Source organism: Nipponia nippon, unplaced genomic scaffold, assembly GCF_047370975.1.
Source record: "Nipponia nippon isolate SJK-2023a ecotype South Korea unplaced genomic scaffold, ASM4737097v1 scaffold_7, whole genome shotgun sequence".
In the NCBI taxonomy this organism is placed as follows: Eukaryota; Metazoa; Chordata; class Aves; order Pelecaniformes; family Threskiornithidae; genus Nipponia; species Nipponia nippon.
In genome coordinates this window covers 30,079,471-30,092,886 of record NW_028262391.1, presented here as the reverse complement: position 1 = coordinate 30,092,886, position 13,416 = coordinate 30,079,471, and the positions used below count along the sequence as shown (strand labels likewise).

General features: G+C 38.3%; 1 protein-coding gene across 6 annotated transcripts in view; it reads left to right on the top strand.

The window, feature by feature from the left end:
* The window catches only part of FARP2 (FERM, ARH/RhoGEF and pleckstrin domain protein 2), an 84,182-nt gene that overhangs the window by 25,796 nt on the left and 44,970 nt on the right, over nt 1-13,416 (top strand). For 5 of the 6 annotated variants that reach the window (XR_015700293.1, XM_087738557.1, XM_087738554.1 and 2 more), the window contains exons 5-7: nt 3,904-3,982; nt 5,170-5,267; nt 7,469-7,583. Coding sequence is in view for 5 of the 6 variants with exons in the window: in XM_087738557.1 (XP_087594683.1) it covers nt 3,904-3,982; nt 5,170-5,267; nt 7,469-7,583 (292 nt within the window). In the remaining variant the exon portion in view is untranslated. Of the gene's footprint in view, nt 1-3,903; nt 3,983-5,169; nt 5,268-7,468; nt 7,584-10,085; nt 10,193-13,416 lie in introns of those variants that run through there. The other variant, XM_087738558.1, reaches the window with a different exon arrangement.

Sequence of the window (13,416 nt, the reverse complement as noted above, 5' to 3'; positions counted from 1 at the left end):
GAAGGCTTCCTTAGGAGGGTATATAATACTTTCAGTTTCTAGTCTTCTCCCCCTCCGCCCCGCCCCCCCCCCCCCCCCCCAAAAAAAAAAAAAAATTGTTGGAGTGTCATCATTTTGTGTATTCCATGCAGTTAGGCTTGTTTTGTTTTTCCAGTGCTCCTGGCTGGAAGAATTATGTCTTAGTCAAAATATTTGATGGACCACAGGTCTGCGATGCCACTTGGTTACTCGTTCTGTATCCTCTTCTATACCATATAAATTGGGGAAACTTGGCCTTAGACTGTAGACTGATGGCTGTGTGTTCCCTGATGGTGCATACATTGTTCTAAATGGTCTAAAACCATGGGGATGTGCTAAAATTTATGGCTGCTCTGCTGCTTGGTGGTCTACCACCCATGTTATGTTGCCAGTGACACTGAAAGATTTCTTTTAAAATTTTTTTAATCTTAATCTATAGGAGACACCAATCAGTCATCTGACATTTGTTCAAATTCTGAAATAAATTTTAAATTTGTAAAGTTTTGATAGCTTGGGTGAGAGCTCTTTTTTTTCTTTTTATGCTAGTTGAATCCCTTCCTGGCATTCTGCTGTTCTTAAAATTGAGATGATGTATGACTGTAGAAAGCCGTGAAAATGTTTACAATTAAAACGTTAATTGCGTGCATAGTAATTTAAGCTGTTCTTTCATTGAATCCAGTAGTTGACATATGATTGCACAGGAGCATCTTCCTAAGAACTCCTTTGACAGTACTGCTGAACACAAAGCCTTAAGAGGAGAATTAATTTAACTACTTGATAATGTGGACATTTAAGTAAGCTGCAGTAATGGAAAGATGTTTACATCTGACAACACAGGTGTACAAGGCTAACCACATCTACTGTGGCTTCAGCCTCTACGCTCCCTGGCCATGCTGGGGCTGCCCTTCCCCAGTGCCCCTCTGCCTGGGCTCCCTGGGGGCGGCGGGTAGCAGCTGGATGCAGGTGGGCTAGCCTGGCAGCAATGCACGCATCAGGCAGTCTGCTCCCTTCTGCATTCCCCTGCTCTGCCTGTGGCTGCTGGGTGTTTCCCAAGGGAAAGCGACATTCTGTAAGAATGAGATTTGGTGAGTTTGCTCATGCTGTTAAGAAATGCCCGACCTTGGCATGGATGGATGATCTTTTCCTGTATTCTCACTTTAAGAAGTTTTGTTGAGGTTCTCTTTCGGGGTTTTTTTTGTGGGTTTTTTTTGTGATTGGTTTTTTTGTTCAGTTAGTTTGATTTTTTATAATTTAATGATTTTGGAGTTAATCTTGTAACTTTTAGTCCAGCAGTAGGGGAATGTTAGATATTATCATGGACTTCAAGGTAATACAGCTCAAACCTGTTAGTTTATGTTGATAGCGATTGCTGTGTAATTGTAGGCATGCAGTTCTGAGTCTTTGACATGCTCTCTAAAAACAAAAGATCTAGATTATTAAAATTTACTTCAAATTAGTCTTGGCTAATGACTTATTCTGAGATATATAGAACTTTGTGTTGTATGATAAGGATTTTATTTGTTTTATATTTCAAATGAATGCAGTCAGTTTTACTCCCAAACCACTCCAGAAGGCAGGGCATTTAGATCCAAATTTTCGACTTCCTAGCAGGCGCACAATATCAGGTTGGCGTTTGGGTACCTTCTCTGAGGTGTTGCCAGTTTTATATAGTGTTGTGTTCACCATACCCACGTGGGAAATTTTTCCTGACTTCTTTTTTTTGTCGTTGTTGTTCTTGGTTTTTGCTCAGATTTGGCTTCTTACAATAAATTCTGCATCTTGGTTAAGACTGGTCTAGTGTTTCTTTTCTGAATTAGAATGGGACTTATTCATAGAGGAAAGGCAAGACTGAAAAAACAAAAAGAGGAGAAGTTGTGCTACAGAAGCAAATATGCAGCAGTATGTTTTAAATTTTTAACGCTTATTATCATTTAATGTAAGTGATGCTTGGAACACTGCCAAAATTGCTCCCAGAGCAATAGTTCCCAGTTGATTGGTGTGAGTAACATGCAGGTCTATTCTTAACCTTGGGAAGGTCTTCCAAAGGCTTGGAGTATTTTCAGAAATTTCATGTAAAGTCTTATTTTGTTACTTGGTGTGTCTCAAGAACTATAAAATCCTTAGTATGGTTTTAGTCTCTGCCAAATGTGAACTTTGTGTATTGTTATAGGGTGTTATTTTCAGCCTCCTTTCATTTCTAGATATTACACTGTAATTAGGATGAGGATTTTAGTTTTTTTGGTTCACCAAAGCATTGGTAATTCTTGGGTCGGAGTTTGGGAGCTGCTCTTCTGACAGCTGTGATAGTCTGAGAGTTAGTTCTCCCAGCTACTTGGCAGAAAGCAAAGTTTGTTATTCCCCCGTTAGCAAACAAGAGGGTGAGTGAGTGGAGGAATGTTTGGCATGTGGGAATTGGGTATTCCGGACAGAAGAAATCAGGGTACTTTGGGCTTGATGGGGTTAAATTGGACTTTGTCAAGCTTTAAGAGATCCTGGTGCTTATAATAAATTAAAGCAGGCTGGCTTGTGCTTACCAAAATGCTCAAACAAATTTGACTATTTTTTTTTTATTTGGCTAAGCTTGCTTTGAAATGGCAGCAGCACTCAGAGACCTGGGGTGGCTGGGGCTGGAAGGCGCCTTTGGAGGTCACACATAAGTAGGGCTGGCTTTGAGTTCAGTCCTGTCGTGAAAGATGTGACTATCCTGCCAATAGTGCCCAGAGGAGGAGAGTCTAGCAAGAACAGGGGTTGCAGTTTTTCCCTTCCCGGGTCTTCTGCTGCCTTTTAGAGGGGGTCCGTCTTTCCGCAGTTTGTCCTGCTGTTCTGTGGCTCCGCATGCTCAAGGCAGACTGTCCTCACTCCTCGTGGGAAGGTGCACGCTGGGGACAGGTCTCAGTCTGTCGTGGTGGAGTGTAGATGCTGTCGGTGGAGTGTGGGGCTGCGGTGAATGGGCGGCGCCCCTCTTGTCCAGGGGATGCCTGCAAATGTGAGATGGATGCTCAATAGGCTTCTGTAGGCAAAGGTTGTCTAGTGCTCTGACTGCCTAAAAAATACTTGGCCTTGTCTGGTTTAAGACAGGAAAAACAACAGCAGAAAGATGATGCCCAGTCATGGGACGGTTAGCAATTGTGGTACCCTGTAGTATTCCTCTGAAAATACTGGTGAAACAGGGGACTGTGGGCATCGAGTCAGCCAGTTCAGCAGGCTGAGTTGTGACGCTGAAACTGTTAACATGGTCCAGTCGCAGTTGGGTTTTCTTGTTGTATCAAATTATAGAATCATAGAATCGTAACAGTTAGTTAGGATTCTGTTTAGACTTAAACATTAAATTAATTTTCTCCCCGTTGTCCAGATTGACAAGAACAGTGTTAAAAATGGGAAGAAATGGGTATTAACGGGCATGCCGGGAGCAGGCTGCAAATACACTTTTATCTCTGCTGGGAGCCAGCTGAGTCCAGCTGGACTTGTGGATTCAGCTCATCGACAGCTCTAGTGGTGGCGGCTGGTGTTGGGAGAGGCTGTGGGTTGCATCTCCACCCTCCTCCCCTTCTGGGAACCTCTCACTGGGTTATCTGTGATGTCTTCATATGCAGTCAAGTAGTTACTTTGGGGTATTACAGCTTTCATGTTGCACAAAACTATTTTTACAGCATTCAGACTGCAGACTTGACTTGGAAGTAGTATAGATAATTATTCTGAAAACTATATCCTGTATCTCCATTGACATGAACAATCTATACCCCGTAGACCCGCTATAGTAAGCTGGCAAGCTGAAAGCTGGCTAGACTTTGTGTGCATTGTATTTCTGTGCATGTTGGGAAACATAATATGCATGAGCTTATGAAGAACAAGAGTTGTTTGTGAAATGACTGACCTTTCTTATAGGACCGAAGACTACAATGCTTCGTCTAGCTGTAAAGTTTTTCCCTCCAGACCCGGGTCAGTTGCAAGAGGAATACACTAGGTAAAGTATTTTTTGAAGAATTTGATTTGCATTACCTACTGAAACAAAAGGAAAGTAAGAGTAGGAGGATATTGCATTATTTTATTGTGGAATTCTGGTCTGTGCTTAGAGCTCTAGGTATTTCATAATGCTATTAATGATATGTACACTTTATTGTGAGTGTATTGAAGACACCAAGATAGCTCAGCCAGATATGCAGAAAACAGAGCATATTTTATAGAAGTCTTTAATACATACTTATGGTACTTTAAAATATAAAATAAAACCCCACATGTATACCTTTTATTATCTTTTTGCCTTGAGTGTGATACATAATGTTTTAAAATTAATTCTTTACAAAAAAAATGAGTGTTCTCTTTCAGAGTGTAATTTAGTAAAGAATATTGATCAGTCTGTCAGTTCAAAGGTTTATAGTAATGAGTTGTTGCCTATTTACTGGAGTCCTGATTGCATCTTCTTTCAAGTAAAAAGGAAAGCATAAAAGACTTGCCCGCAGTACATTCATAAAAATATATTAAAATTGGTTTAGGTTACTAAATCAGTCCTTATCAGTGCACTTTAAAGGCTGCCACGTTTTTCTTCTATCCTTACATGTTTTGCAGGCAGCTTATTACTTATACAAAACTGTTAAACAGAAATCTGTTCCACTTTAGCAACTGATTTGGGAAATACTTTAGTTAAATGAGTATAGTAGTATAAGAAAAGGAAATTTAATTTCTTACTGTCTTTGTAGGCTGCTAACGTTATAGTCCTGGAAAATACAACCACTGAGTAAATTAATTGAGTGCTACCAGAAATGCTCATTATTTTTCCTAACAAGATATTGGAATCAGTGATGTTCTCCCATCCTTGTTCTAATAGATAAAATCACTTGAAATGTTAAGTTTCTTTCCAGCTAAAAATTACAGCTGCTGTGTTACTTCACAAGTCAAACTTGTTAAAAGCATGGTTTTCCTTCTGCTTCCTTGTCCCTGTGTGTTCATTTACACTGATAAATTGCACTGGATTAGTAACGGGTGGTTTGATTTGATTTGACCATCCTTGGTAGCAAGGCTTCTGTGTTACCGTGTTTTTGGAGAGAGGAAGAATTAGGAGATGCTGGGTTTATAAAATACTGCTCAGTTGTTTTACTGTTTTCACATGTCAAGGTGCTACTTGTAACTCAGGTACTTATAACTTTCTCTCAGGTACCTGTTTGCATTGCAAATCAAGAGAGACTTGGCAGAGGAACGACTGACCTGCAGTGACAATACAGCCGCTCTTCTGGTCTCTCACCTTCTGCAGTGTGAGTATCTCAACTATGGTGACATTGGGTGGTGTTGCCATTGCTAACCCAAGTTAAATAGTGTACAGAAGCTTTTGGTAACTAAAAGCATTTTCTGTCTCGCAGTATTTCCTTCTGTACATGCAGTAAACCCGTTGATTTTGAACACTGGGATTATCATCAGGGCTAGCTGTGGTGAGGAACAGCTGGTGCTTAGGAGATAACTTCGGCTTCATGGAGTCTGTATGAAACCAAACCCCTTCCCTGTTGTCTGTTTCCCTGGCTCTGCAAACCAAGTCACTAGCACTCCTCATCTTCCAGACAGCTGCTCCCGTCTGCCTCCATGCTTCCTTGGCTTCATTTCTCAGTTTCCCTGTGGCTGGGGTGAGATAAGTGTATAGAGACTGGGCTGAAATAAAACTAGAAACATGCCAGAACAAGTTCAACAGTAGGGTTGTCAGCAGCTTTCCTCCTTCCTGAGAGTACAAATGGAAATGGGAAGCAATTGATTTGGAAGCGCTCCATGTTGCTGCTTGCTTAGTCTGTAAGCACCTAAAGACCTAAAAACGTGGCCTTTAAGACAAGCAGGTTGAAAAACTTGAATGGGTTCAGACACCAAATCAGTTTGAGCAGCAGCCAAATGATACAGTGTTTACAAATCCATAGCCTGAGCTGCAGAAATGGGTTTTTGTGCCTCCTTGCTGGATTGAAACAAAAGCTGTTAAATGATACCTCTTCACATGTGCACTGCTAAATAGTTATTAGTTAATTTATTAATTCTGCATTGTGATATAATAATACAATTATTATAATATTAGTTATGGTGATTTTATTGGAAGAGCAGATCTGTCTTGTATGTGTGCCATCGGTGAGTGACACAATTAAAATTTGCTCATGATTTTCCAGCCTAAGTTCTGCACTCCGCAGTGCAGTGTGGAGCTGATGAGCAAATCTCAGCATCTGACCTTGCTTAGCTTGCTTCTACCCTACTAGAAAATTTGAAGTGATAAAGAATATGGTTATTTTTAACATAAATTGTTTTTAAAAAGTGCCTTTCAGTTTTTTTTTCTTGTTGTTTTGTATGGTGGCTTGATTTTAAACAGGATATTGCTGTGTTCTTTTTAAGAACAGCTGCATTGGATGAGATTATTAGTTCACTTAGTCCACTCTCCTTTCTCTGACAGTAGTTGGTAGCACATGCTATGGGGAAGCCCTCAGAAACAGACCAAGCATATGGCAATACTTCCTTTTTGCTTCATCCATCCAATCTCTGCATGTGGCCTTTCTAAGTCAAAGATTGACTCTGTATCTCTTTGTTTAGTTGCCCTTGATGAACTTTGCTTCCATCATTTGTCTAACTTGAATTGGCTTATATTTTTGGCGTCTTTCCGTGAAAATGAGCTTCACAGTTTTTAGGAGTTTTGTAGGATAACTTACATCCTTTTGTCTTTTTAAAACTGTTGCCTTTCAATTTAATGTTGTAACTTCATATTTTATTACCAGAAAAATATTTTTTTTTTTAAAATGTTTTTTCAACTTGTAATTTTTATATACGTCTGCTGTATGTTCTGCCTGCCTCATATTTTTCTTTTCCAAGCCAAAGACTTTCATGTCTTATCAGATGGAAGCTGTTCAATGCTTTTGATTCATGCTTTTTTCTTCTGTAAATCTCTTCCTAAATCTACAGCGTCATTTCTGAAAGGTGTGAATATGCGAAGGGCAGACCAAAACTCAAGATGTAGGTGCTGTGGGGATTTATAGTCACATAACACTGCTTTCTCTTTTCGCTATGTGTTTATTTTTGGACAATTCCTAAAATTTAATTTGCCCTCTTCCCAAGTAGGCTTGTCCATAACTATTTCACCTATATTTAGAAAAATTAAACTGAAATATGCTGGTTTGGTATGAGGTATCTGTAAGGAAGAAATGTTTAGACCACCTCACGGGTCTTCTACAAGTCTTGTGTCTTTGACTGTAAAGACGTATAAATTTTCCAAATGATGTTCAAATACTTCTATAATCCCCATAAGTCTGCTTAGGATAAATGTGAGCATTTTGTAAAATGATGCTGGATACAAAGCGTAATGCACAAATTTGGAGCACTTAAAGGAAAATACATTCTGGCTCATGAGGTCTGTGTAATTCCTTACCAAGTATTTTCTGTCATTGTTCCTTTTCCATTGTTTCTTCTTATTCTAACATTGTTTTGTTTTCTATAATAGCCGAAATAGGGGATTTCGATGAATCAGAGGATCGAGAACACCTTAAAACAAACCAGTATTTGCCAAACCAGGAAAGAATTGAAGGAAAGATTCTGGAGTTCCACAGGAAGCACGTGTAAGTGAGGATTAATGTATGCCCCTAATATATACTCCTGGGAAGCAGATGGACTCGCTTGGTGGAGGTTGAGCATGCTGCGTGATAGGATGATTTTAAGATTGTATAAGTTAAACAACATTTACATCTAACAAGAAAAATTGGATGTAGCAATAGTTACATAGTTAGGACAAAGTTGTTGGGCAGTAGTTTTTCTCAAATGATTTTTCAGTGTACCTTTAATAACATACCAAAGAGAGGTCTCATGAGCTTGTAATAGTGGTTTTAGGCAAAATCATTTGTCTGCAAAGTTTAAGTTCAGCTTGCCATCAAATGCGTAGGTCTTCCTTGTGTCTAAATAATTAGAAATCAATTGCATTTTACTCATTCAGTACATTCGTTAAGCATAAAGGAAATGGAGAAAGATGGAGGGAGTGGGGGAGAAATAACTTTCATCAGAATTTATGCAGTACCTTATCTTACAGCTGGAGTATTTTTGAAATCAGTAAAGTTTATTAGGGACAAAGAAACTATTTGCCACAAGTATAAAATTAATTCTAACACACAGTCAGGAACTGCAGAAACAAATGCTGCTTTATTTCAAATGCCCACTTCTCCCACTCTGTGCATTCATTGTACAGTGAGGTCACGTGTTTTATGGTCTAATCTGGCTGGTCTTAAAATGTGAAGATCTACTCGGTGTGTGCAGTGTAAAATATTCTGATAAACAAGGTGATTTGGAGCAAACAGTCGACATGGTGCTCATGAAAGAGAAGTCAGCTTACAGGGAGACTCTGTTGTGACCGAAATACTACTCAGAAGATCAGGGTTTGCATTGCATGATCTGTATTTGCCACAGCTTCATTCTTTTAGGCTTTTAAGCACACAATGTTAATATTGCTGAGAATTTTCAGACTTTTACCTGCCATGATGGTCCTAACCTCACTTGTGCAGTTCTCAGAGTTGACAGGTTAAATCAAGAGGTGTTTGATAAAATGGTGATAGAGGTTTGATTTCACCCAATAGGTCTGTCTTTTCTGTAATTTTGAGGCCTTGTGTATTAGGATTTAGCAATTTGAAGTGCTTTTATTATTTGTAAATATTCACACCACAGTTCATTGTGCATGGTTATGCATTATAACCCAAATACTACATCAGAAAGTTAAATTTTCCTTTTGCTCTGCATGGGTAAACTCGGGGATTATTGCAGACTGACTTTATTTTAAGACAGAACGAGGAGGTTTTTCAGGGCAGCATCTGTGTTTAAGGCTAAGACACATCCTATATTATTAGAAAATCAGTTCTTGAGAATTTCAGTAGTTAACTGTTTGCTTTTTTTATCATCACGCACCTTCAGTTGTACTGAAATTATTGGTACTGATGGAATTTCAGCTTTGTCAATTCTTGAAGAAATCAGGTGTTTGTTACTTTTTCCTGCTTTTGAACCTTTGAGGTGCATGTGGAAATGATGAAGGAGCAAACTAAATGTTGTTTTGAAGTGATTTGAAATAATTTTGAAGTAAATTAAAATGTATGCTAGGATTCTTCACCTTGGGAGAAGGTAGCTGAGGGAGGGAAACCATTAATTGCACAGAAATATTTCATTATTTTTCTCATGTCAAAAGAACAGTGCTGAAACAATTAGGCAGTAACTTCAAAGCAAATTAAAAGAAAAGGAGGAACATCCTTTTCATACAACTCGTAATGACATTGTGAAACTTACTGCCGCAAGATGCGGTGGAGTCTAAAGCTGTAAATGGCTTCATGAAGGGGTTTGATGACTTCATGCAGTATAGGTTGATGGCTTTCAAATTTGAGATGAAGTGTGTGATTTTGTAGTTCTGGGATAAGTACATCCAGACGATGCACAAAACAGCCCTTTGTTAATCATGTGCCTGGATCTGACTGAGTTGCTTCTGCTTGCGGGGAATTTTTTTTATTTACTTTTCTTGATGGAAAGGTCGTGGCTGTCTTCTGAGTGAGTCAGGAACTGGTAATTTTATTAATTAGGTTTGAGCTTTTTTCAAACAAGTTACTTCTAATCATTCTTTACAGTATGGAAAGTTTGTATTTTTGCCTGTCAGGAAGAAGTCGGAGGAAAGTTAACAGGAAAAGTTTCCTTGCTACATAAGTGTACTTTTCATTAGTTTAAGGAGAATTGCATCTAATACAGCCATATTATTAAAATGATGGCAAATCTCACCTTAAAGCAGTGTTTTGGAAGTGTACATTCAAACCATGGTAAGATTTAAAGCTGAGACATGTGGTTAGAAAAGGTTACAATCGAACATTAGCGATACCTGAGTACCTTGGACACATGTTTTAAATCCCCCTGCGCCTTTGGAAAAATTTTTGTTGAAGAGATGTAATTTTGGAAGCACTTCAATTCTAAAAATAGCTATTACTTCCTTACATGTCTCTTCTCTCTTCCCTTACCCAGGGAGTATTGGCCACCCTTTTCCATTTTTAGTAGGAGCTGTGAAGGTCCCATGATTTCTCAGTTTAGACAGATTTTTCTTCATTTCTGTTCCAAGAAGTAAGCGGGAGTATGGACCTTGGGCGTTCGTCTCCTTCCTGGCGATGTGCAGTGCGATTAAATGGACAAAATGCTTCTCTCTCTCATCATCCTTGTGCGTCATATTTTTATTTTTGTGTTTTATTTTCAATTTTTATTTCCTTCAGTTGACCTTATTGTTCCCCTACTTACCTTCAGCAGACTGGTGTTTTCTTCCACTGATGATTGCTTTTGACAGAGACTTCTCATATAAACAGCCTCCAGGAAAAGAAAGCCATTTCTGGCAGGATGGCTCATGCTCCCAGTTGCTTGCATCATCTTCTTTCTGCCTCAGTTTTCCTTCTTTGCAGCCCTTGCTTTGCCTTCAACACACTTACTCATATACCAATTTACAGGGGTTTTCTGTGTTATATCAAGCCGGGAACATCGATTTGGCTTTCTTGGGCTGGAGTTGCAGCAGGACGGCTCCCAGCGCCGTGCGTGAGTTGGGGGAGCAGGAGGATGCGTATGCCTTTGCAGAGGGTGCTCAGTCTCTTTGGATGATGCTATGGAGTGTCTGTTCACATTAGAAAGTTGTGGTTTGATTTTTTTTTCCTTTTAATTGCTTCACCGTAGCTATTAGAAGTGGTAGAAGAACATAAATCTGAATAAAACAGAATCTCTGTATCCAATCCATTCTGTATCAAAAGAAGAGAAAATATATTGAGAAAGATGGGAATTGAAAGCTTATTTTCTATTAAATATCCTTTAATTTTTTTTCTTTCACTTTTACAAATACTTTCTTTTACTTTCACAAATACGGTTTTTATATTTAACTTTGCAAATGTAGTAACAGTAAACAGGATGAGTTATATTTTTGGTATAGCACATTACTTATTTGCTTCAGCAAGAGCCTGAATTAGGTTTACTTATTTTATTTCTATAGTTTATTAAAAAAGTGATGCAGTTAAATCCTGGCACCTCAGACACTCAAAATGCGATGTTTACTGCTTTCCTGCAAGTAGCGTGAGTAGAATACTTGCTGCGGGATAAGTGTAGTCCAGAATTAAGCATAACATAATTTGCTTGTGTTCAGATGGCTGTGGTTTTTTTGTTTGTGTGTACATACATAAATCAGGAAAGAAACAGAAGATTTGATAGATTTATATTTACATTTACTGTTATCCTTCATGTCCTTTCAGAACTTGTTAGCCTAGTTGTCCATGATTTAAATTCTTTAAATTCTTTGTTAATTAGAAAAACTGTAACTTTAGGTTGCTACGTAGTCTGAACAATTCCTACACATGCAGCATTTTGACACTTCATCTTTAAAATTCTATATTAATCACTGGGTTTAAATGCTCTGTAAATCACGTAACATTTAACAGCATTTATTTTGAGTCGATCATCCCGATTGCCACGTGAATGTTGTAACACGCTACCAATATTTGTCCAGATGGTTACACGCAAGGACCCTTTACACTAAAACCTATTGCATTGACAGCAGTTTTTGCTGGAAAATACTTGTAATAGATAGTCTGTTGTCCATTGACCTGGGGAAGATTAAGTAGATTTATCTGCTTAATGGATGAACAAAATTAGACCAGATTGTTTTCAGGCTGGTCTGTGCAGCTTAGTCTGCAGCAAACATCTGAGGGTAATTACTCTGAAACTGCTTCTCATTTATAACTGTTTGTGGTGCAGCGTGAGCTGCCCGGCATCACTCCCAGCTTTCCCCACTCAAGGCTCTTCCTTCTTTGGTAGGTACAGGCAGGTTGTGTGCATGAGAACACTCTTAAAATTATTATTATTTTTTATTCTTTCTGAGATGCGCTGTGCTTTGGATCATATCTAATGGAACGTAAAATACCTGTCAGTGGTTTTGTATCAGTTATACTGGACTGTTTATGAAGAATTTTTAGTACTATATAGCTCAAATTTTCTAGTTGCCATTTCATCCTAATTTTTGTTTCCCTTCCCTTCTAACCCCCCTTCCCAGCCTCCGGCAACATTAGCATCCTCAGCATCCTCTTTAAAAAAGACAAAGCACCACTTTCATTCTTAATGTCACTCTATTCAGAAGAATTACAGCAGGAATTAGTGTGGGTGGGAGTTACACACAGTGCTCTTAGAGTGTAACTCAGGAAGCTGTGGCCGAAATTAATATCTATGATCTACCTTTTTTCTTGTCAGTGTGTTTAATAAACAGGAACCATGGTACTTCAGCTGTTTTGATGCAGTTAAGAAATCTGTGGAAGAAATGCTAGTAGCACTTAAAGCCAGTATAAAAACACTCATTCCAGCATCACTCGTTTCAGTAAGCGAAAGAGAAATCTGCTTTACTGGTTTAATCTCTTAGACCTAACTAGTACGTGTGGTGGTAACACTGGTAGAAATGCAACTACAAGACTCTCTATGTAGTTTGGCATTTCTTTTTCGGTTTGAAATCAGGTTTTTGTTCCTCTGTGTTTGTTCTTTACAATCCCTTTATACATACATGGTCATATAATACTGACGTTTGGATAAGGTTGGAATATGGACTGAACTTTTAGTTAGGAGCTTTACTGAATCCCTGCTTTCTCCAGTTGGCAAAAAAAATTTTGGATTTCCTGTGTTTTAGATCATTTTTTTTTTTCCCTCCAGAATGAATAAGGCGGTAGAAAACTGTTGAAATCCTATTGTCAAATGTACGTGCGTTCAGGCTTACTTTCTCAGTGCATTTTTGTGTATGTGTGTGTTTTAGTCTAAGGAGCATTTTAATAAGAATCAAAGAAGCATTGTTTCTTCTAACAACTTCTATTTTTGAAATGTTAGAATACTAAATAAGTTTCATAATTGCACTCTGAATTTTAGACACAGCTCCTACATGCAGTTAATATGTATTGTCGTCATCCCTGTTTCTGGTAATCATCATTCACTATAATATTCTCAATTTATATTTAAAAGAAATCTGTATGGAGTGAAAAAGTTGTTTGATCTAAAACATGACTATAGGTAGGTAGAAGGAGGTATTTTTAAGGAGCATGCCTAGAAAGGCAAGTCAGGGTAGCAGGAGAATTTATTTAGTACCGATGTGGTTGGCACTACATAGTACACGAAAATAGATCTTGCTACAAATAGTTTATCATCTGTTTTAATGAAATGAAATACAGATTTATGGAAAGAAGGCCATTTCTTGGAAAACAGGATTTTAAAAATTTGTCTTTGACTGTGTGTGCAAGCATCTAATCTGGTTTCAGCGCTGGTTGGTGTAAATAGAATAATAATCAATTTTTATCTCCTGTGTCTTCCTTGTACCATTACATTTATCCTAGCAAACTTGCACATTGCAGGAACAATTCAATCAATGCACTAGCATAG